The sequence below is a fragment of the Petromyzon marinus genome, chromosome 37 (genome assembly GCF_048934315.1).
Source record: "Petromyzon marinus isolate PM22_M1 ecotype Great Lakes invasive population chromosome 37, UKy_Petmar_22M1.pri1.0, whole genome shotgun sequence".
NCBI classification, from domain to species: Eukaryota; Metazoa; Chordata; class Hyperoartia; order Petromyzontiformes; family Petromyzontidae; genus Petromyzon; species Petromyzon marinus.
Genome location: NC_133703.1, coordinates 12,494,822 through 12,519,018, shown reverse-complemented (window position 1 = coordinate 12,519,018; position 24,197 = coordinate 12,494,822). Strand labels below are relative to the sequence as shown.

General features: G+C 48.0%; 2 protein-coding genes across 5 annotated transcripts in view; both read left to right on the top strand.

Annotated features, from left to right (window-relative positions):
* Nucleotides 1–16: 16 nt before the first annotated feature.
* On the top strand, nucleotides 17–4,644 carry LOC116949751 (mitochondrial ribosome and complex I assembly factor AltMIEF1). 4 transcript variants are annotated; one of them, XR_004403953.2, is made up of 3 exons: nucleotides 17–150; nucleotides 1,552–1,672; nucleotides 3,239–3,276. XR_004403953.2 is itself a non-coding variant. In XM_076072302.1 (2 exons), the coding sequence occupies exons 1-2, from the start codon at nucleotides 96–98 to the stop codon at nucleotides 3,493–3,495; spliced, it is 312 nt and encodes a 103-aa protein (XP_075928417.1). In that variant the 5' UTR covers nucleotides 75–95; the 3' UTR covers nucleotides 3,496–4,644. The 4 variants fall into 4 exon arrangements, 1 of the variants encoding a protein (XP_075928417.1); XR_012946227.1 differs by having other exon boundaries at nucleotides 45–150; nucleotides 1,563–1,646; nucleotides 3,239–3,269; XR_004403954.2 differs by having other exon boundaries at nucleotides 45–150; nucleotides 1,563–1,672; nucleotides 3,239–3,258.
* Nucleotides 4,645–7,532: 2,888 nt separating this feature from the next.
* LOC116949750 (RING finger protein unkempt homolog) overlaps nucleotides 7,533–24,197 on the top strand; it is a 40,805-nt gene continuing 24,140 nt past the window's right edge. The window contains exons 1-6 of the mRNA XM_032967385.2: nucleotides 7,533–7,814; nucleotides 11,998–12,207; nucleotides 16,004–16,180; nucleotides 19,391–19,521; nucleotides 21,749–21,884; nucleotides 23,367–23,484. Coding sequence (XP_032823276.2) covers nucleotides 7,762–7,814; nucleotides 11,998–12,207; nucleotides 16,004–16,180; nucleotides 19,391–19,521; nucleotides 21,749–21,884; nucleotides 23,367–23,484 — 825 coding nt within the window. The 5' untranslated portion in view covers nucleotides 7,533–7,761. The remainder of the gene's footprint in view (nucleotides 7,815–11,997; nucleotides 12,208–16,003; nucleotides 16,181–19,390; nucleotides 19,522–21,748; nucleotides 21,885–23,366; nucleotides 23,485–24,197) is intronic.

Genomic DNA, 24,197 nt, shown 5'->3' with positions numbered 1-24,197 from the left:
GACGGGGACTCTGAAGGCCACCGCCTTGTTCCGGCGATTCGGCCGAGTCGTCGATTACTTTCGTTGTTGAATCGATTCGCCGGGCCTCGGCTTTAATGCATCATCGCTTCCCGCTGGCGGGGTTTCGTGATCATCGTCAACAACAACAAAGTAATATTTAACTTTTTTATTTTAAAAACACGCTTTAATGAAATGTACCGTACTAGTAATCCCCACATTCTAAGGAAGTGGCCCCGAGGCTTGCCATAAAGTACGGGACCGTGGACAATTAGACCCAAGCCGAAACATAACATAAAAAAAGAATATTTTTAAAAATATTTTTTTTATTTTAATGATAGAATATAGTATTGTCATCAGTATGACATAAGCATACAAATTTCGCAGTCGATACCACATTGGGAAGTGGGGTTAAAATTGAGTTACAAGATTTGAGGATACAACAACAGAGTGAATTAAAAAAAGCGTTTAGTAATAATAAACAATAATAATAAAAACACCCGCACTCTGCTCGTACGTAAATATTGACAGCAGCAGACGTGGACAGCTGATTGTGTGGCTCAGTCCAACAGGGACAGTCACGATGCAATGCAAGTTAACGAAAGGAGACGGTCGGAGCGGTTTGTCTGTGGCTTGATGCGCCTGGAATCTCGTAGACGTCCATCTACATCAGCAGCCATAAGACAACAACAATAATAATTTCGATTTAAAGCTTTCGTGACTGCGATGATTCATCTTCTTTGGTTCTTTCGGTAAAGTCACGTAGAATGAGAATAAAATAATAAATTGATAAAATAAAATAACACAATAATATTCTCACGACGTTTCGGCCACAACACAAGCGGCCTTCATCAGGTGAAGGGACGAGACTGTCTGGTAGGACAGCGCTGGAGTGAAAGAGCCACGTTCAGATCGCGACCTTTAAGCTGTGTGAGAGGAACAAAGCGCCTTGACAAAGGAATTAGCATATAATTTAGCAGTGAAATGGCTGAGTGATTAGCTTGTGACTGGTCACAGAAATAGCTATGTTAAAAGTTAAAGCATACACATCCGCAGAGGCACCCCTTGACAATGGAATTAGCATAGAATTTAGCATTGAAATAGCTAAGTTAAAGCATACACATCCGCAGAGGCACCCCTTGACAAAGGAATTAGCATAGAATTTAGCATTGAAATAGCTGAGTGATTAGCTTGTGACTGGTCACAGAAACGTCGTGAGAATATTATTGTGTTATTTTATTTTATCAATTTATTATTTTATTCTCAGTCTACGTGACTTTACCGAAAGAACCAAAGAAAAAACAATGTTAACATTGGATTTTATTTCTTATACGTGTTCTACCTCGTGTTTTCCCTCACTTGAGTCGTTTTATTAGCTTACAATGATATATTGTGGCGTCAGTGTACCTTGGAGGTTATAGAGCGATGTGCAATTGAAATGGAATGAGGTTAAAACGTCTACAGTGCATGTAAAAATCGAGTATTTTCGACGCGAGTGAATTGTAGGTAATCGATTCGTGTTCGATTCCGGGCGCGTTCACCAATACAAAATAGAATCTGTTTAGGAATCGGATTATGGAGATGAATCGCGGTATGTAATCGCGTGCGGAGAGGAATCGCTGGAGGGCCCCAGTCGACAACGGGGCAAGGTGAGCGGCGTGGAGAGCGAGTGGAGGTCAGTAGGGGTGAGTGTGGGTGAGTAGGGGTGAGTGTGGGTGAGTAGGGGTGAGTGGATGAGTAGGGGTGAGTGTGGGTGAGTAGGGGTGAGTAGGGGTGAGTGGAGGTGAATAGGGGTGAGCGGCGTGGAGAGCGAGTGGAGGTGAGTAGGGGTGAGTGTGGGTGAGTAGGGGTGAGTGGAGGTGAGTAGGGGTGAGCGGCGTGGAGGTGAGTATGGGTGAGTGTGGGTGAGTAGGGGTGAGTGGAGGTGAGTAGGGGTGAGTGTGGGTGAGTAGGGGTGAGTGGAGGTGAGTAGGGGTGAGTGTGGGTGAGTAGGGGTGAGTGTGGGTGAGTAGGGGTGAGTAGGGGTGAGTAGGGGTGAGTGTGGGTGAGTAGGGGTGAGTGTGGGTGAGTAGGGGTGAGTAGGGGTGAGTGTGGGTGAGTGTGGGTGAGTAGGGGTGAGTGTGGGTGAGTAGGGGTGAGTGTGGGTGAGTAGGGGTGAGTGTGGGTGAGTAGGGGTGAGTGTGGGTGAGTGTGGGTGAGTAGGGGTGAGTAAGGGTGAGTGGAGGTGAGTAGGGGTGAGTGTGGGTGAGTAGGGGTGAGTGCGGGTGAGTGGAGGTGAGTGGGGGTGAGTGTGGGAGAGAGTGTGGGAGAGAGTGAGGGTGAGTGGGGGTGAGTGTGGGAGAGTGTGGGTGAGTGTGGGTGAGAGTGAGTAGGGGTGAGTGTGGGAGAGGGTGAGAGTGGGTGAGAGAGAGTGGGGAAGTGAGTGCGTGTGGGTGAGTTGGCTCGGTGGTGAGTACAGATTGTGCATCTGTCAGTCTCCTCACCTGCTTCTGTCGCGTGACCTCAGCGAGCCTTCGACACTTCACGTGGCCTTGAGGTACACCTAGCCCGGCACAAGCGCCACTTAGTGGGGGACGGTGGCAGTTGTTAGGGTGAGCGAGGGCGACTCCGTTGCCACGATGTCCGATGTTTCGCGCCGCTTGTTGGCAGCTTCTTGAAGGAACTGGCGTCGAACGCACACACGTGGTGAGCAGGTTGACAACACCAGCACGTGGCGAGGTTGATCATTCGGAAATGAGTGTTCATACGAGTGTTTATATAGTAGCCTAATGTATGCAAACTGCATCTCACAACGCATGAAGATGTTCTCGGCCATCGAAGGAGTGTTATACATGTGGGAGGAAAGCCACGCGTGCGAGGGGGCAACACTCTATTCCATACTGAAGGGACAGATGGAGATTAGCTCGCACTTTCCTGTGCCGACGTCTCCTGGTGAGCCAGGCTATGGCACCTGGACGCCGACCCACCAACCCCACTGCCTCCCAAGTGCTGGATCACAGGCGTGCGTCAATCTATGAAACTAGGCGAGTACCGAATTGGTGTGTTTTGTTTACGTGACAAACCTTACTAATTGGCTGTGTCGGACGGTGGCAGGTTGAACGACGTATTTATATTCACGCGATCTAACTTAAAATAACCTTCATTATGGATATTGGTCGCGCAAGCCTTTGTGTTAAATGAAGCAAACCGTCACGTTTCCTTCCCTCAACACCCACACGTGCGCGCGTTTTTGTTCTTGCAGGAGCCATAGTTGTGACTACGGCAGCTGTGGCGATGCCTGGCGTGGCGGTGCAGTGGTCGCGCCCGGCCGTGCTCGGCTTGTACCGCGCGATCCTGCGCGAGGGCCGTCGGCTGCAGTACACGGACAGAGACTTCTTCGTGTCTTCCGTCCGCCGAGAGTTCCAAAAACACCGCGACGTGCGGTCGACGGCGACGCGAGAGCAACTGCTGAAGAAGGGATGGAACTTTCTCAACAGCAAGCTCGGGGGGCTGATGTGAGCGACGGCTGCGGTTAAATCTTCCTGAAGCTCCAGCCACTCGTTTGCAAGCGCTGGATGATTTATGGGGGCTAATGGCCATGTCTAACTAGAACTATTCCAGCAAAAGTCCTGACAGCCACCTGTGATGAAATAATGTTTTCCGTTGTCGCAAGTTCATCGTTTTTGGGCCAATCGCAAATGAATGCATAGAAAGACCGTACAAATGTCAGTTTATACTTTATATGACTTAGATCAAATAATTTGGAGGCTCTTACTGAACAAAAAAAAGGAAAGTAAGAAAATGGGGGAGGCCTTTATCCAGTCGTGGGGAGTTACAGGCTGACACCAACAGAGCTAGCAGCTCTTATGGCTCAAATTTACAAAAATATCCGAAGACTGACATGTTGCAATTCACTCTTTATGGAGCATGAATGAATGCAATTCGGCGTTGAAAAGAAGGTTCTACTGAATGATCTTCCAATGGATTTATGACCAGATGTGTTGTTTGACCTCATGGTAGAACTCCAATATAACATTTAGGATACATTTGATAGTCTCAAACGTTATGTTGGATATAAGGGCAGCATTTCAATATAATTTGCTTGAAAGTTTAAGGCCACTTCTGTTGATGAAAATTAAACTTACCGTAAATACCACTATAACACGCGTGTTTTCATCCACGGTATCTCATTCCAAAACTTAAAATTATATCTGCACGTGAATTTAATCATGCGTGTTTTATTACATTTTGAACACATTGGATAAAATGTCTCAATGTTGACTGCAGTAAACACGTGTCTGAAGACCTTGTAAAGAACGGCCTTAGGAAAAGCTTACCCCTCAATAAATGTTGATCAGTGTAGACTTTGATTAGGGGCAGGACAGAGAAGTGATCATTTGTAAGTGCTAACGAGTGGTGCAACGTTAGCCAACATTGCGTGCATTGTAACCTGCATTTGTTTGGTCCGATATTTTGCCCTAATCTCGGTTATTTTCTTGACTTATACATGTATGATGTTTTGGTCATGAGTTTAATATCACCGCTGTGTAAATTCAGTAAAGATTCAAAATACCGATTGATAATTATTTATTCATGTTGATGAGCTGTTTCTCCGCATGTTGTGAGTCACGGAAATATTGAATCATAAATAAATTTACGATCGCCAAATGTGTTTTTTTTATTTCATGTCACGTATGATTACACCTTGATCATTACCTCATTTGCAGGTGCCGGATTACTATATCCAAAACCGTGTGATGACAACAGCTTGGGGAGACCTTCATCCAGCTGTAGATGGATCATGACAAGTTTATGATGGGGTCATGTGAACCCACTCCGAATAACGTACGAATTGAAGCATCAATTCTTGCACATTTACAACATTAGACAATTATTTTGAGCATAAAATTCCACCACTAATTAAAATTTGTATAACTGAATGCATACCCCTGGTAGAAATGTAAAGTTTTTCCAAGGAATTGAACCGTGATTCAGATGAGGACGTTCCACGTGGGAAAATTGGACCACAGAGCAACTTTGGACATCAACTTATGAAACCACGAGGGATGAAAATGGCTTAGGGGAAACCATCCAGCAGGGCTGATAATGTTGAGTCACTTAAGTATATGTTTTGTATTGATCATGTTGACATGGAATCCATCTGGTGACCCTAGACACCATCAATCTTTCCAAGATCAACATAATTGTAAGCTTGGTCCGTTGCTTCTCAAATGGCTTTGATTGTAATAATGACTTTTATTCATAGATTAGTACATGAGACGACATTGAATAGTTTTGGCATTACCTTTCCATGAAGTATCAGTGTGAGTTTTGACCAGCAGGGAACTGGTCCTGGGCCTCCTCTAGGCCAAACTCAGCCTCAAATAATCACCTGGTACAGTGTGTAAACATTGCTACTGGGGAGACAAAGGCAGTTGGGCATGCTGCTAGCCACACACCCCCTCACCGTGCCGGCCTTCATGTGCTCGCGAACTGCACTTGCCCGAACAGTCTGTTAAGGCTGCACGGGGGATCTTTGTACATTCGTGTGAGTATACAGTACTGTATTTGTGTGCGTGTGTATATTAGTATGAGGAATTTACATCTGGTACAGATACAATGGGAGGCTAATCGATGCCCCAGTGCAGTCCAGGGATGGCTCCTTTTTGGTCAACAATGTTATGTGTGCTGATGACCTGGGAATTTTTGCTCACTCTGAGGAGTTGGAGCCTCTGCTGCTCAACCTGGAATCTGCAACTAAATGGTGAGGCCTTACATATCAGCCCCACAAAAACAAAGCATCTGCCTGGGTATTCTTTTTCATCAAACATTCAAGCCCTCAACTCCCAAAGAGTGATGGGGCAGTTGTGGAAAGAGTGGAGGAGCTCTCATACCTGGGCAGTGTGCTTATGACCAGTTCTAGTTTGGCAGCAACGGTCTCCGAATCAGCCGAGCGTCATCTCATCAGCTGCGTAGAAGCTACCTGGTCTGTCACTCAAAACAAAGCTCCAGGTCTTCTCGGCCAGTTATCCACTCCCTTCTCTATGCTTGCAAAAACTGGACCCATCTGGAGGAACATCTGCGCCAGTTTGAAACATTAAGGCTGGCCTGACTACGATCCATCCCGGGTTTAACCAAGCTGGATTGTGTTGAGGAGCTCGCAGATTCTTAAAAGATCTGGACACAGTCCCATCAGTGAGCTCCAGCAGGCAAGGTTCAGTTGGCAGGGTCATGGAGCTTGCATGCCCAACCACCCAAGCAGCTTCTCTGTTTGGCCGGATAGATGGGGGCTAAACGGCACGGGCTAGAGAAGAGATGGAGTGATGTGGTACAGGAGGCACGGGCTAGAGAAAAGATGGAGTGATGTAGAAAAGGAGGCACGGGGCTAGAGAAGAGATGGAGTGATGTGATACAGGAGGCATGGGGCTAGAGTAGAGATGGAGTGACGTGGTACAGGAGGCACGGGCTAGAGAAGAGATGGAGTGATGTGGTACAGGAGGCACGGGCTGGAGAAGAGATGGAGTGATGTGATACAGGATGCACGGGGCTAGAGTAGAGATGGAGTGACGTGGTACAGGAGGCACGGGCTAGAGAAGAGATGGAGCGATGTGGTACAGGAGGCACGGGCTAGAGAAGAGATGGAGTGATGTGGTACAGGAGGACGTGGAGCTGAGTGGACTTGCCGATGACTGGTACCAGCGGTGTCAAGATCGGCCTCTGTTGAGGAGGCTCGTGAAGGACGCTACTGGGCTAGTGCCAGGCTAGGTGCACCGTGAGGCTACTGGGCAGTTGGAGGCAGTCGCCCTCCAACAACAACGGAGGGCGGAGGAGCGACGCTCACAACAACGAGCGGAACGCCGGGCGATTAAAATACAGCAAAGATAGCACAATATGGGGAGCACAGGTGATGATGCACCTATTAGTCATCTCAGTCATCCTATAGCACCTGGGTCTATCCCGTGACCTACCAGCGAGCCTTCGACACTTCGCGTGGCCTGAAAGCGCACCTAGCCTGGCACAAGCGCTTGTGGTGACGCCACTCACTGACAACTTCGTGGCGAATGGCGGCTGTTGTCGTCGCTCCACGTGCTGTGTACGTGTGTGGGGGGCAGCTGTTTTCACGCTAAAGGCCGACAAACACAAACGACGATCATCTTGAGCCTCAGCGCTCGCGTCAAGCCGCCCGAGTTCGCACGCAACCTCGTGTCGACGCGTCAACCATCGCCACTTGTGTGGGTGGGGGAGACAAAGGCGGCCGGGCGTGGTTCTTGGCGCACCCCCCACCACCTCTGCACAGCTTTTGCATAAATTGCCACTCGCAAACCACTTGTGCCCACCCCACCGTGAAGTCGGTGCTGGGTGGCGCGCTGCTTTACTGCACGGGGTGGGCGCGGTGCTGTTGTTGTTGTCGTCGCTGCGAGGGGGACCAGGACGACGAGGCAGTGAGGAGGAGGGAGTGAGGAGGAGTGAGGAGGTGGAGGAGGGAGTGAGGAGGTGGAGGGAGTGAGGAGGTGGAGGGAGTGAGGAGAAGGAGAAGTGAGGAGGAGGGAGTGAGGTGGAGTGAGGAGGAGGTGGAGTGAGGAGGAGGTGGAGTAAGGAGGAGGAGGGAGTGAGGAGGAGTGAGTGAGGAGGTGGAGTGAGGAGGAGGAGAAGGGAGTGAGTGTGTGGTGTGGGCGTGTTCGCGACGGAGCCGCCGCCGCTGCTGCCGCCGCCGCAGCCGCAGGAGGCAGCGCCGAGGGGGAGGCGGCGCGCGGGCCCAGGCCACGGGGCCCAGGCCACGGGGCCATGCCGAGCCGCGGGGCCCTGGCCACGCCGAGCGAGAGGCCGCACCACTACACGTACGGTCCACGCCAAACAACAACAAACACACCGGGAGATACTCACGCGTGGCACGCCGCGATACTCCTCCACGGCGAACTCGCGGATACGCACGGCTCCGGGCACCCACCACGTAGCCACATCACGTGGAGAGGGCGCCCGGACTCGCTCACGACGCATCGCCAAGGCGCGAACGCGCCGCGACACGGCCACACCACGACACACACACGGCCACACCGCCACACACACGGCCACACCACGACACACACACGACACACACGGCCACACCGCCACACACACGACCACACCACGACACACACACACACAGCCACACCGCCACACACACACGGCCACACCACGACACACACACACAGCCACACCGCCACACACACGGCCACACCACGACACGCCATACCACGACACACACGGCCACACCACTCGCGGTCACACCACGACACGCCATACCACGACACACACACGGCCACACCACACGGCCACACCACGACACACACACCCGGCCACACCACTCGCTGGACTTGCCTCTCTCGGCGTTCTGTGCGAGCGACACCGCCACGCTCCGAACCCGGCGACCCGAGTTCGATTCCCGCTCGAGCCCAACACGGGCGACGATTACCTGAACCCTGGTCCTGGGCTCTCCCCCAGGTACATCGTAGGGTACCTGGGGCGGTGTGTAGTAAACATCGCCCCAGGTACATCGTAGGGTACCTGGGGCGGTGTGTAGTAAACATCGCTCCAGGTACACCCGTAGGGTACCTGGGGCGGTGTGTAGTAAACACCGCTCCAGGTTCACTCGTAGGGTGTGTTGTGTGTAACTGTGTTTGTTGTGTGTAACTGTTGTATGTAAATGTGTTGGTTGTGTGTAACTCTGTTGTGTGTAACAGTGTTGTGTGTGTAATTTTGTGTGTAACTGTGTGTGTGTGGTGTGTAACTGTGTGTTGTGTGTAACCGTGTGTGTGTGGTGTGTGTGTGGTGTGTGTGTGTGTGTAACTGTGTGTTGTGTGTAACTGTGTGTTGTGTGTAACTGTGTGTGTTGTGTGTAACTACGTGTTGATTGTAACTGTGGGTTGTCTATGTTGTGTTTAAATGTGTGTTGATTGTAACTGTGTTGTGTGTAACTGGGTTATCTGTAACTGTGGGTTGTGTGTAACTGTGTGTTGTGTGTAACTGTGGGTTGTCTGTAACTGTGGGTTGTCTGTAACTGTGGGTTGTCTGTAACTGTGGGTTATGTGTATCAACGTGTTTATTGTAACTGTCGGTTGTCTATGTGTTGTGTTTAAATATGTGTTGATTGTAACTGTGTTGTGTGTGTAACTACGTGTGTTGATTGTAACTGTGTTGTGTGTAACTACGTGCATTGTGTGCAACTACGTGTGTTGATTGTAACTGTGTGTGTTGTGTGTAACTGTGTGTGGTCTAACTGTGTGTTGTGTGTATCAACGTGTTTATTGTAACTGTGGGTTGTCTAACTACGTGTTGTGTTTAAATATGTGTGTTGATTGTAACTGTGTTGTGTGTAACTATGTGTGTTGATTGTAACTGTGTTGTGTGTAACTATGTGTGTTGATTGTAACTGTATTGTGTGTAACTATGTGTGTTGATTGTAACTGTGGGTTGTCTGTAACTGTGTGTGTTGTGTGTAACTGTGTGTGTTGTGTGTAACTGTGGGTTGTCTAACTGTGTGTTGTGTTTAAATATGTGTGTTGATTGTAAATGTGTTGTGTGTAACTATGTGTGTTGTGTGTAACTGTGTGTTTTCTGTAACTGCGTGTAACTGTGTTGTGTGTTGATTGTAACTGTGGGTTGTCTGTAACTGTGTGTTGTGCGTTGTCTGTAACTATGTGGGTTATGTGTAACTATGCGTGTTGTGTGTAACTATTGTGTGTTGATTGTAACTGTGGGTTGATTGTAACTGTGGGTTGTTGATTTGTAACTGTGTTGTCTGTAACTGCGTGTAACTACAATGAGGGAAAAAAGTATTTGATCCCCTGCTGATTTTGTTCGTTTGCCCACTGACAAAGAAATGCTCAGTCTATAATTTTAATGGTATGTTTATTTGAACAGTGAGAGACAGAATAACAACAAAAAAATCCAGAAAAACGCATGTCAAAAATGTTATAAATTGATTTGTACGTGGGTGGGTTGTGTGTATCTGTGTGTGTTGTGTGTAACTGTGTGTGTTGTCTGTAACTGTGTGTGTTGTCTGTAACTGTGTGTGTTGTCTGTAACTGTGTGTGTTGTCTGTAACTGTGTGTGTTGTGTGTAACTGTGTGTGTTGTCTGTAACTGTGTGTGTGTTGTCTGTAACTGTGTGTGTGTTGTCTGTAACTGTGTGTGTGTTGTCTGCAATATCTTTTCATCGGTTGCGTAACGCTGTGTGGAAGCTACCTGGTCTGTCGCTCCGCACTAAGCTTCAGGTCTTCTCGGCCACGGTCATTCCCTCCCTTCTCTACGCTTGCGAAACGTGGACCCCCCTAATGGAACATCTTCGCCGGTTAGAAACATTTAGGCTGGCCTGCCTACGATCCATCCTGGGTTTAACCAGACTGGATTGTGTGAGGAGCTCACAAATCCTTGAAAGATCTGGGCAGGGTCCCATCGGTGAGCTCCTCCGGCAGGCAAGGCTGCGATGGCTGGGTCATGTAGCCCGCATGCCCAGCCACCGCATGCCGAAACAGCTTTTGTTTGGCCGGATTGAGGGGGCTAAGCGGGCGCGGCACGGGCTAGAGAAGAGATGGAGTGATGTGGTACAGGAGGACGTGGAGCTGAGTGGACTTGCCGATGACTGGTACCAGCGGTGTCAAGATCGGCCTCTGTGGAGGAGGCTCGTGAAGGATGCTACTGGGCAGTTGGAGGCAGTCGCCCTCCAACAACAACGGAGGGCGGAGGAGCGACGCTCACAACAACGAGCAGAGCGCCGGGTGGCTAAAGCACAGCAGGTTGGCACAGTAGGGGGCACAGGTGGTGCATCAGCCAGTCATCTCAGTCAGTCGACCCGTGGCACCTGGGTCTGCCCAGTGACCTCCTGCCAGCGGGCGTTCGACACTTCACGTGGCCTCACGGTGCACATAGCCTGGCACAAGCGTCGTGGTGACGTCACCGCCACTTAGTGGCGAATGGCGGTTGTTGTTGTTGTCTGTAACTGTGTGTGTTATGTGTAACTGTTGGTTTTGTGCGTAAGTCTGTCAGTATATTGGTAGTTGCTACGCGGTTATGTCAAAATCGCCAGCAATATGCCCTTTCTCGTGAAGCTAAGCAGGGTTGACCCTGGATAGTGCTTGGATGGGAGACCGTCTAGTGTGGGGATACGCGTTGGGCTTCAGGAGGGCATTGCAGCAAATCTATCGCACTGTTGTAAGGTATTTCTATGCACATATGTCATCTTGCCTTCACCATACTACTTTGACCAGCGTGGTGAAGTATGGTCAAGCAACTTCTCGACTGACAGCAGGCTGTAATTTAGCAGTTCAAACTTATTGTTTCACTTAATATGTTTTCACTTCTGTTGAATTTAATGTTTTTGTAATTAAATAATTTTTGCCTTTATTCCAATTTAACTTCAATCGTACGGACTGTGTCACAAGACAAATTGTGCTCTTTGGTTTTTTTCGGTCAAGTCACGTAGGTATAAAATAAAATAAAATACCTACGTGATTTTACCGAAAGAACCAAAGAGTATCAATTCCTGCAGTCACGAAAGCTTCAAATCAACATTGAGACCAAAGTGTCTAATTTGAACTCTTGAAAGATCAACCCGTATTAGAAAATATCCCGCAGAAGGAGATTCCACAACTCCCTCTCAGATCCTTTTCACACGACCTCGGATGGGTGATCTTACACAGTATATAAAGTCAAGACAATTGATTATTATTATTGGTTAACATGTGGTGCCTTTTTGGCACGGATCTGCCACAAAAAGTGCCATCACATCATTAAATGTAAAAAAAAATGATACGGTAAAAATATATATTCACGGCAAGTTGTGGCTGTGAGTTGTATGCAAGCATATGGTGTAGCACTTTCTCATCTGCCCCACCAATGAGAGTAATGTCCTAAGCATGACAGTCCAACTCATATATTTTTGTAATCTTCAGAGCTAACATTTTATCCTAATTATGTGCAGAACTCCTTTTGTGCCGTCACTGACGACCGTCCACCACCCTGTGAACCTCCTCTGTCCGCCCAGGTACCTGAAGGAGTTTCGCACGGAGCAGTGCTCGCTCTTCCTGCAGCACAAGTGCACGCAGCACCGGCCCTACACCTGCTTCCACTGGCACTTCCTGAACCAGCGGCGACGCCGGCCAATTCGCCGGCGCGACGGCACCTTCAACTACAGCCCAGACGTTTACTGCAGCAAGTACGACGAGACCACGGGGGTCTGCTTGGACGGCGATGAGTGAGTCACTGGCGCCCCTCTGTATCACCCCAAACACGGTCACCGAGTCGCTCGACACTTTCAGATGCGCTTCTGCGGTCGTCTGGAACGCTCTTCCTACCGATATCAGGAAGCCACTGGAACTATGAACTTTTAAATCACCGAGATTGACAAACTCATTTCTTTTGGATTGCTTTTTGTGTTCAGCTGTTCTTCCCCACACCTCGGATTAGCTATGTATGGTGTGAAATAAATTCAACATACATACCTCCCCTTGACGCTTTTCTCTACGTCTTGTGCCCCGTTTTCCGCTGGCACGTACAAGCCGGCACGTGGCCCTCACGGCACGGGTGGTTTTTCACTGGCTCTTTGCCATGCCGAGCCTTTGCCAGGCCATGATATGCTGGCCTAACTGGACGTCCCAATCTGGCTTGGGGTCCAAGCATGCCCAAGAGAGTGACTCTAATGACGCTTTCTTTGTGTGGGACATCCAGTTGGTACACTGAGAACAAAGCGCCACCGCATCATCTACATGCATCTCAACTCATGCTTTTGATGAATTAATGCAGAATTAATTATAGTTTACTGCTTTTTGTGTTTTAGTTGTGGTTATTCCCCCGCACCTCCGATTAGCGCAGTTGGCTACGTATGGTGCGAAAGAAGTTCTTTATACATACAGATGTAACGGGCACACATTTTAAGTTTCAAGGATTGTCCAAGCACTGCCCTTGAGACTCGTGGTGTTTTTATATTTTGAGTGCCTCACGCCTGTGCAATGAATTATGAAAACCATTAACTCGGCTCTTATTGATTGCAGTGTACCTGCAGAAGATGCCAACAAGTTCAGGTCTAATGTGCAAGTGTTGTGTCTAAACGTTTTGTCTTCGCTCGCAGAATTCTTGTGAAAAAAACGGGACACTACTTACAACTTTCCAAGATTATTATAGTTTTTTGCACGATTGGGACGGCGTTTGTTCACCAAGTGCTCGGCATTTGCCTCCTATTGCTGCTACACATTACCCACTTTGTAACCGCCCCCCACTTCCCCTCTTTTCCAAATAAGGACACTCGCCCTTCTCTACGTGAGTGACAGTTGCCTTTTTCAGTGAGGATCTCACTAATATGGACGCTTTTGAGGTTGACATTTATGAACCCTCTTTTAGATATGGGTCCTGGTTGGACACCAAATGATATAACACATAACACAAAATAATCAGAATTATGGGGAGTCCGCGACTTATAACCATGATTTATTCCCGAGACCCGTTCATAAGTCGAACGGTCGGAACACTATAATGGACTGTATTGCAATGCCCATACACACGAACGCTCACTCCTAGCACGAGGCCGACTCCTTACATCTCATGGAGAATCGCTGAACAAAATAGTTCCGTGGTTCAGTTTGCAAGTGCGAATTCGCTTTTTTCTTTCTCAATGGTAAAACAAAATATTTTATGGAAGCTGGTTTGTAAGTGCGGGTGTTCGTAAGTCGAGTGTACATAAGTCGATGACTGCCTGTAATGCTGATTATTACACTGCATGTTCAACCAGAGTTTGCAAGTATTGCAACAATGCTGCTGAGATTGTGTACCAAGAAGGCTCTGGTGCTGATGGGTTGCGTGAGGACTTCTGTTATTTTATCTGGAAAGACCGATATATGTGGGAGACATTGTCTGCTTTATCTATTTTCTTACATATACAATAGGGTACTCAAGTATGTGACTACAAACAGCATCAGCCAATCGGGGGTACGCAGACCCCTGGGGTACGTGGCAACTGATACCCAGCTCGGGCAACTATTTTATGTTGTAAAGAGTAACTTTTATGTTTTTGTTACATTAAAACACCTTGAATTTTACTTGACGTGTATTAATTACCGAATGTAACACCTGCTAACTCTTAAAACAATTATTCGTCAAACCAGCTGTGGAACATCATTCCCAAACCATGCTCGTAGAATATTCTTCGCCTTGTGGTTTCTTTCTGTTTGGCCATGTAAGGTTTGTTTCCACAGAAGCCCAGCCCCACACATCTACTTGGAAGCCATTCCCTCGCAAAGGAAATCTTCTCGTTGATTTGGCACCAAATTCTCCGCTCTCGTAAAGGGTTGCTGCAGGGTCTTCTGCTTCCACTAGGAAGTGGTCTGAACTGTTTACCTCTGCTGTTTATGAAGACTTCTGCAGCATTAGCAGCTTAGCGCTCCATTCTAGCTGTGCAACGATGTGCTCCACGTCTTTACTATGGGATGGTTCTGAAATGTCGCTGCTCTTTGCACGTGTGCACACACTTCTGTGCGTTGGTAAACTTGCAACATCGTCGATTAGCAGAGTTTGCGTTCTCCCCTCGTATGTGTGGATTTTATCTCTGGGCATTCCTGTTTGCTTCCATAAGCAAAGAAAGGCACACGTTATTGGACTTAAATTCGAAGCTATACCAACCCCCGATAAAAAAAAAAAAAGGATTTGGAAGAAAATTGCTTTATTTTAAACCCTTAGTCTACATTAGGGATGGGAAATCTATGGCCCGCAGGTCAGACGTTTCATAGGAACCACGGCCACATGAGGCCGATCACTTCGAAACAGCCTGCAAACAAACGTTATCCAACACTACGAGTATATTTACCGCAGTAAATCAGGGTGCCAGAGGGGAGTATTGTTTACCTGGAAGCACTGTGTATTTCTTTTCTCAACAAGTCGACATGCCCTTGTTTACATGACAGTTAAAATGTTCCTGTGCCTTCAAATTCTTGAGTTTTCCCCCCAAAGTTTTTCAGTAGAGGGGGTCTCACTGACTTGAACGCTTTGGGGTTGACTTGTATGAAAAAGCATGACCCTCTCTTTAAGATATGGGTATTCTCCGTGATCATGCATGTAATTTTTTGACGTTATGACTGTTTAACTTTAAGCGTTGTGCGTGCGCAATATGTGGGAGCGGTCGTGCCGCGGTGAGCACGCTGCACTACAAGTCTGGCAACACGAGTTCGATTCCCGCTCACGGCCAACACCTGTGACAGCTTTCTGAACTGGTCCCGAGCCTCCCGGAGGTCAACTCCCCCTCAAATAAGTACCTGGTGCAATGTGTAAAATTCACCACTAGGGAGACAAAGGTGGCCGGGCGTGGCACTAGCCACCCCACCCCCTTGTGTGTCATGCCGGCTTTCATGAGTGCTCGCTAATTGCCATAACAGTCTGTTAAAGGCTATATGGGAGATCTGTTTTTTCGTGAATGTAGGGTGGCTCACCAAAACTATTTGAGTCGTATTCATCCCTCGGTTAGGCAATGGTTTCCTACCCGTGCTCTACACCAGAGGTTCTCAACCAGGGGTACTCGGACCCCTGGGGGTACGTGGGGTGATTTATAAATATGTGAAATTATATCATACGTGAGAGTCATTGGTGAACAAACGTATATGAATTTTCCAATATAAAAACATTTCGATACAACTTAAATCCACATGGTAACCTATAACGATATAAAATACCTTTTTATAAAATCATTGATTGTGAACAATGTGGTTTCCAAGAGTAAGCAGCGAGCGGGAACAAATTAAGTCACGCACGCAGGGCGTCCGTTGAAATGTTTGAATTCGCTTACAGTCACTCACTAGTTAGGATATCTCACAAAATGGGCAATTGTTTAAAATATCGATGTTCGTTCGCACATTTATTTCTCAGAACCTTGGTTGGGTCGGGCAAGGGGGCTGCACGGTTGAAACAAAATTCAACAAGGGGGTTGCTATAGCCCCAAACAAATGTTGAGAACCACTGCTGTTTGACAAACGTCCACCCACGACTCTGCCCCTTGCCCAACCTGACAGGTGCCAGTACCTGCACCGTTCGACCGGCGACACAGAGCGGCGCTACCACCTGCGCTACTACAAGACGAGCAGCTGCATTCACGAGACGGACGCGCGCGGCCACTGCGTCAAGAACGGCGTGCACTGCGCGTTTGCGCATGGCCCACAGGACCTGCGCCCTGCCGTCTATGACATCCGGTACCGCGCACACGCGTGTCCAATGGCAACGCAACTCGCTTGGGGGAGAAGCGGAAGTGTCGTGGTTCGGGCGCGAAGAACCCGGCGACAAGAATTCGATTCCCGCGGCGCAACCAATAATAATGGTGATTGTTTGAACTGGCGCTGGGCCTCCCCTAGGTCGACTCGGCCTCGATTGAGCACAGGCGTGTGTCGCTTGACGAGCGTTCTTTCTCCGAGAATTCGCTATGACGAGACATTTGAATTGAGACGAATTTGTTTTGCCAAACGAGCGAACGTTCGCGTAACGAGCGGAGACCGATCGACCGAATGCATTTCCGTGGCGGCAGGGGGCGCATCGCGGCCCACAGCTGTTTACCAGTTGTGCTGCGTGCGTGTTATTCGTTGTATTGAGGAGGGGGGCCTCGTGGTGGCACTCATGGGTCGGTGGGGGAGGGGTGGGTGGCGCTAATTAATTGCAGGTGCTGAGGACGGCAAACCTGTCAGCTCCTTATCAGTGCCCACCTTATTACAGACTTTATTGGTCATCCCGTGCCCTTATATATCTCAACGTTCTTTCTACAAAGTCCCATTACAAGGGATAAACACAAACAAAGAGACAAAAACCTCATGGGACCTCCTTTGCCAGTACCAAAATATGAGAATAGGTTTTCCCCTTTTTTTCTGGCAACAAAACAGCTATGTTAAGCTGTTAAAACACCAAACTGAAACCTTTTTCAAGGAATCATGTCTGCATCGTAACCACAATGCTTGTGGTCAGAATGCAAACAAAATATACTCTGATAACACATGCATTGTCTTTGACACTGATTGGTCCACACCAGAGACAGCTTTCTTTCGAGCCTCGTCTCAAACGGCACAAAGACATTGCCACTATCAGAGTAATGAAACCTTGGGGTGAACAGTGCATATACTATCAGAGTTTGTTTTTTGTTTGCATTCTGACCACTAGTATATGTGGTTAATGCAGATGTAGTGTTGTAAAGACGAATAAACTTCTTAGGAGGCACACTCTGTTTATTGTTATTCCTTTCTTATTCAGTCCTTAACACACAGAGGGGTATACGGTCCCCTCACCCGATACCCTAAGGAGGTACAGCCTCCGGACTCAGCGTAACCTACACACAGATCCTCTTGATACCTAAGGAGGTACAGCTTCCTAGCTTGGCGGGACTTGCACGTCTACCGCTACCCTATCCCAGAGTCCTCCGGCTGGGACCTAGGGGAGGCTATCTGACCCACCGCTGGCCCGGTGGGTCTTGACCACTGGATACGCTGAGCCTTAGCCCTCAGAATGGCTGGAAGGCTGGGTCCAGGGTCCTAGCTATCTTCAGCCCGGGCTTCGGTCTTCGTGTAGGGAGAGAACTCCCCATGCTCTTCGTGGTCACCCTTATACTCGTTTGTGGCCAGGTCTAACCAATCCCACATTCCCACGTGGAACTGGCTGAATGGTTCTTACCAACTGCCTGATTGGTTCTTACCAAACTGTGGCTACGATCCACTTCACCTCGTCTGACCCCAACCGTTATGTACCCAGAGGTAACGCTGCACTGCCCCCTTGATTACCTGGTGGCAATGCAGGTTACCGAACAGTACGTGGTTAACACCTCTACACAGACATGATTCCTTGTAAAAGGTTTCAGTTTGGTGTTTTAACATCTTAACACAGCTGTTTTGTTGCCAGAAAAAAGGGGAAACCCTATTCTCAAATAGACGAAAATATATATTTATTTTTGCCCGTATTGAAACGGCTGTACGCCGTATGGAACTGAAAAATCTATTTCCCTGTACAAGAATATGGGCAAACCGTATAAGTATTGTTGTTCTTCATGTGTAGTGTTACATTTTATGTTTTAATCCTCTATTTTGAAATTAGAATTTGTATTTCTCATGAAAAAAAATGTTTTTGTTCAAGAGTGGACATTTTTTTGGGGCTGAAACGCAATACGGCTTTTAACATAGGAGTTAGTGAAAGAACGGTGATCGTTTAACGGGAACGCATCTCTCATTAAGCGAGACACGCCTGTACCTGGTGCGGTTTGTAAACATCCGCCACTGGGGAGATGGGCGTGGTGTTGGCCACCCCACCCCCTCGTGTGCCGTGACGGCCTTCATAGGTGCTCGCTGACTCAGCGTCTGTTAAAGGCTATATGGGGGATCTTTGTCTTCTGTGTTCGCTCTGTCTCGGCAAAGGCCTTTTGTTCAGCAGGAACCTGTGCGGACGACACCCTGCCGATGGGCCATCATTACTGAAACAAACATTATAGCCATGGTGCCGCGCTGTCCAGATGTGCTGAAGCGAGCTACTGTCTCGCGCACTCCTTTTAAAATAAATTTAATTTTTTCCCCAATGTTATAGGTTATGGCTGGTGATAGTGATAGGTTTGCGTAGGTCTCAACTGATCATAAAAAATAATCTTGTTTACACTACCCAAATGAAAGCTTCACCCAATGGTTTACCTCTGATGAAATTACAATTCCCATATTTGTCGTAAGTTAAATACTATTAATGTCATTGATTTATGTCCTGCCTATATTAGTCCTTGTCCTCCTTATATTGGGAGTGCATTGATGAGAGAGATGTCTCGTGGAGACATTTTTTGCATTGCCTGACTGAGGGATGGCAAAGGAGGCTTGGGAAGGCCTTCATCCAGCTCTGGATAAACCATTGATGACGACTATGGTGATGGCGACTATGGTGATGACGACTCCGGTGATGACGACTCCGGTGATGACGACTATGGTGATGTCGACTGTGGTGATGACGACTGTGGTGATGTCGACTGTGGTGATGTCGACTGTGGTGATGACGACTATGGTGATGACGACTATGATGATGACGACTCCGGTGATGACGACTGTGGTGATGACGACTCCGGTGATGACAACTGTGGTGATGACGACTGTGGTGATGACGACTGTGGTGATGACGACTGTGGTGATGACGACTGTGGTGATGACGACTGTGGTGATGACGACTGTGGTGATGACGACTGTGGTGATGACGACTGTGGTGATGACGACTGTGGTGATGACGACTGTGGTGATGACGACTGTGGTGATGACGACTGTGGTGATGACGACTCTGGTGATGACGACTGTGGTGATGACGACTGTGGTGATGACGACTATGGTGGTGATGACGACTATGGTGGTGATGATGATGATGACGCTGACGGCGATGACGATGGGCATGCTCGTACTGTGCAGGGATCTGCAGGCCCAGGAGGCGGTGCAGAACGGCCATGCCGCCGGCGGGGAGGTGGGCTCCGAGCTGCTGTCGGTGGCTGCCAGCCAGACCATGATCGAGCGGGCCCTGGGGGAGGACCAGCGCTGGCAGGGTCAGACCACGCACCCCTTTCTCCCCCTCCCTCGTCTTCCTCTGGAAATATGAAAACCGTAAACAAGATAAAAATTTTCTTTTTTCAGTTTTGCAAATGGATGTTTACCCTGACGGATATCCATCTGTTTGCATACTGCCAATTCAATTCATCCGAAGACAGACACATGTTGGAAAGCATTGCAGAATCCTTATACATTCACAATTTAACTCTTGAGAAAATATAATATATACAAGTACCGTATTTTCCCGCATATAACCCGCGGGGTATACCACGTTTTACAAACTAAAGACCCTGCGGGGTATATGGAGGTACGGGCTATCCCAAAAATATTTTACACGTGTGACATGTCATGGTAGGACTATCCACTATGCAACACTTACCTTTGACTAAAGCACTGCTGAATAAACCACTCGCACTAAAATTGCACATGTTATCACGTTTTAAATTATTGGAATTGTTTGTACAATGAAACGACAATTTTGGAAGTGGGCACGCTTTGTTTACCGTAATACTTTCAGTGACTGTAGGGGGTGCGAAAGTGTCAGCTGAGGCTATGGATTGCACAATGGGAAGGGCCTTAACAAGTGTCTACCAGACGCGGAATCATAATTGCTGAGTCCCTTAGGCCGCTGCTATTGGCTGAGCACTATACAGTCGCGACCATGAGCTTTGTTTCAAACTTCCAATGGCTTTGTTGCCAGGAGGCAATGGCGTTACCGTAGTGCTGCTATTGTCTGCGCAGTGCGCAATCTACCAGTGCTAAAACTGTACAGGGGTAACTACCGGTCCAGTAGCCGTAATATGATGAGGTCGAATGCTGGTAAGCTTGACAGTACGCTTACTTACTTATCTACCAGTTATATGTTACTTATTTATTGGATATTTACTTTTGTTACTTATTTACTGTTTTAAGTTCACTCGTTTCCAGTTAGTTTGTTTTCTTTGTGCATGTTATGATTGTAATGTTAACAATTGATGGTGGAATGTATTACAAATGTAAACTTTGTATTAATATGATGAAATTAAGCTGCGGTAATGACGTTAAAGATATGTATGCATGCGGGGTATATGACGATGCGGACTATCTGAAATTTGTTTTACACCAAACGCTATTTTTGCGGGGTATTTGCGTCTGCGGGTTATATGCGGGAAAATACGGTAACATTATGATCTTGCACCGCCACTGCTACCCATGGCCTGTAATCTGGCACTGTGGAGGTAGCACGCGGGTTGTTGGATTGTTCAGATGTTGTACAACTCCCTTCTTGTGGGCATCGAGGTGCCTTACCCTGGCATGCTAGGAGACGGAAGTACAGCAAGTGGATTAATGTACATCTCTTTCCATCTGTACGGGGATTGAGTATTGCTCCCTCGTACAAGGTGTGGGTTTTCTCTGGACGCTCCGGATTCCTCCCACTTGTAAACAATCATTAATTGGCTGAAGGAAGAGCATCTTAATATAAAAACCCAATGTAGCAGGCACCTCCTGATTTAGTCTTGCGACTCGGTGTGGCTCTCCTTGATAAATTATAAACCTTGATTTAAAGCTTTCGTGACTGCAGGGATTCATATTCTTGGTTCTATCGGTAAAGTCACGTCGAAGGGAAACAAAAAAATAATAAAAATATAAAACAATACAATTCTCACGACGTTTCTACTGAAACACAAGCAATCATCATCAGGTGTGAAAACAAGAACATTTTTCAAATTTTCAAATTTTTCAAATTTTCTTGTTGTGGTTTTCACACCTGATGATGATTGCTTGTGTTGGAGTCGAAACGTTGAGAATTTTTTTGTTTAATATTTTTATTATTTAATTGTTTCTCTTCTACGTGACTTTACCGAAAGAACCAAGAATATAAATTATAGACCGTTGCGAGATCTCAGCAAGTTGCAGGGTGATTCCCATTCACTGCTGAATCCTAGAACGTGAAAGCGGTCAGTTTTTATTTGATTTCGAGCGGCGTAGCGCCACTGTATTCTAACGGCATTGTACTCGCCGCAGAGAACCGTAGCGACACGATCGCACTCTGATAGCTGGTGCCAAACTGTGCCACATGCCCTTCCGCGCGCATGCCCTTTTACTTTCCGATTCCGTGCCATTGATGTACACGTCGTACGTCGTTGGAACGGGAAAAAAAAAACTGACGACGTACACGTGCGTCATCGAAATGAGAGAGGGTGAAGTGAGTAAAATAAAATCCTATTTTATTTACCGTGACAGACTCCAACTTTGTGCTGGCCAACTACAAGACGGATCCGTGCAAGAAGCCCCCGCGGCTGTGCCGCCAGGGCTACGCGTGCCCCTACTTCCACTCGAGCCGCGATCGCCGGCGCAACCCGCGGCTGCACAAGTACCGGTGAGCGCGGGCAGACGCACGCCCTCCCCCAGTGCGAAGCGTGCCAGTGTCAGTCCGCTGCAATACACACGTTATTGTAATCACCAGCTGTTCATATGACAGGGCGACCCCCTTTGCACCGGGCATCTCGCAGCGTTGTACAGGCGATAAACTAATAACGGCACGTGCCATCTCGACGCGTTTTGAAAGGGCACCCTCCCCCGAGTGGCATCTGTGGCACGTTACACGGTGGCTCGGTTACCTCGCCTTGATGCATTTGCGCTTTTTGCATGCTTATAATTTTTGTTCCGTGTAGAGTTTTTTCGACCTTACCTCGTACCTTTTTACACTATCTGCTTCAAGTCTGTTAACTAGAAGGCTGTTGTTTCATGGGGCTCTCATCTGGTGAAATAAAGGATGGTGTTAATTCTAGATTTGAAGCTTTCGTGACTGCAAGGATCCATACTCTTTGGTTCTATTGGGTAAAGTCACGTAGGTAAAAAATAAAACGACAAAAAATCACGACGTTTCGGCCACAACACAAGCAGCCTTCATCAGGTGAAGGGATCGGGCTGTCTCGAGGACAGCGCTGGAGTGAAACACAGCCACGCTCAGACCGCAGTTGTGGCCGAAACGTGTGTGTTGTGGCCGTAACGTCGTGATTTTTTGTTGTTTTATTTTTTACCTACGTGACTTTACCGAATAGAACCAAAGAGAATGGTGTTAATATTGGATTATGTACGAGATGCTTGGCCTTTAACCATGTCACCCAGAATGCACTTAATCTCAGATCTTGGAAGCTAAGCAGAGTTGAGCTTTGATATTTCCTGGAAGGTTGAGCACCATGGATAACAGGTTTTGTAGGCTGAGGGGCTATGTGTTGAGCGGCAGAGCGCAGCACAGCGACTCATCGTAAACATGCACACTTACTACTCGACTCGAGCAACCGTTGGACAGACCATACCAGAAATATTGAAAAAATTTGAAAAATTCCAGTAAATTTGTTTTTCGAAATGTTTGATTATTTATTTAAACAGGTGTATATATACATCGGTGGCTCGTAAGTAGTGGAATGGTCTGGAATGCCGTAGTTCGCCCTTGTCCTCATGACGCGTGGATTTGCCCGAAATATCTGGCACAGAACCAGCTGCTTTGCTGCTCATGAGCTCGTGGCGGGAGAGTGGAATCGTGCCGATAGCCTCCTCGCTCCATCAGTTACGACAGACAGTGCTTTCGAGAGCTAATTTCGGTGCGAGCGGTGGCACAGTGGTTGGCGCACCGCGTTATGAACCTGGCGACCCGAGTGTGATTCCTGGCCATGGCCAAGCGACAGCTGAACCCGCTCCTGGGCCTCGACTTCACCAGCCTCCACTGGCACGTGAGGATTCCTTCATCCAGCAGCCGATTTTCGACAAGGGACAGTAAATTGTCATCACCGGCTCGGGAATCTCAAAAAACCGCCAGGCATCCGCGTTACCCGGTCCCTTGCTGTTGCCGCCGCAGGTCTGTGCCGTGCCCCAGCGTGAAGCAGGGCGAGGACTGGAGTGAACCTGACAAGTGCGAGGTCGGGGACGATTGCCAGTTCTCGCACACGCGCCCCGAGCAACAGTTCCACCCCGAGGTGCCACGCAAACCCCCCGATAAACCAAAAGACTTGAGTTTTGTTTTTTTTTTGGAACGGGCAAGGCCCACTGAGCTATATTGCTCTTTTTCAGAAGCGACCTGCCCACAAATTATAGCGCCACAAAAGTGGCCTATCGTGTGGACATTTCTAGCAGCCAACTACTCTACACGCGTGTTGATTCTAAATGTGGAGGGGAAAAACCGGAGGGCCTGGAAAAAGAGTCCAGACGTCCACGGTGAGAACATACAATCTCCAAATATACAGGCGTCAGGTTTGGGATCGAACCCATGACCTCTTGCATACCAGGCGAGGTAGTTAACATCCCGCCTCTCACACTGCTCCTCGCTACCGCGTGCGGAAGGCTGCGGTTGGTGCAGTGGTGCAGTGGTTAGAGCACTGCGCTAACGGTAAGACCGGTAGCGAGTGATATCTCAAACAGTTCTGGATGCCCCCTTTCTATCGACTAGATCCCGCAGGTCTTGCAAAGTCGATAACCATTCCCCCTGGGTCAGCCCACACATTCCACCACCTACAGCTGGCTTGAGAGTTTCACCTTGGTCTCTGGTGTTTGATTGCCAACTCTCATGCCCGGTGACGATGCTTTCAGCGATGACGACAGCCACCCTCGTATTTTGGCTTCATCCATTACCACCTTTGTTATCTTAATTGTCATTGTCGTCTTTTGTCATCATTGTCATTGTCGTTGTCCT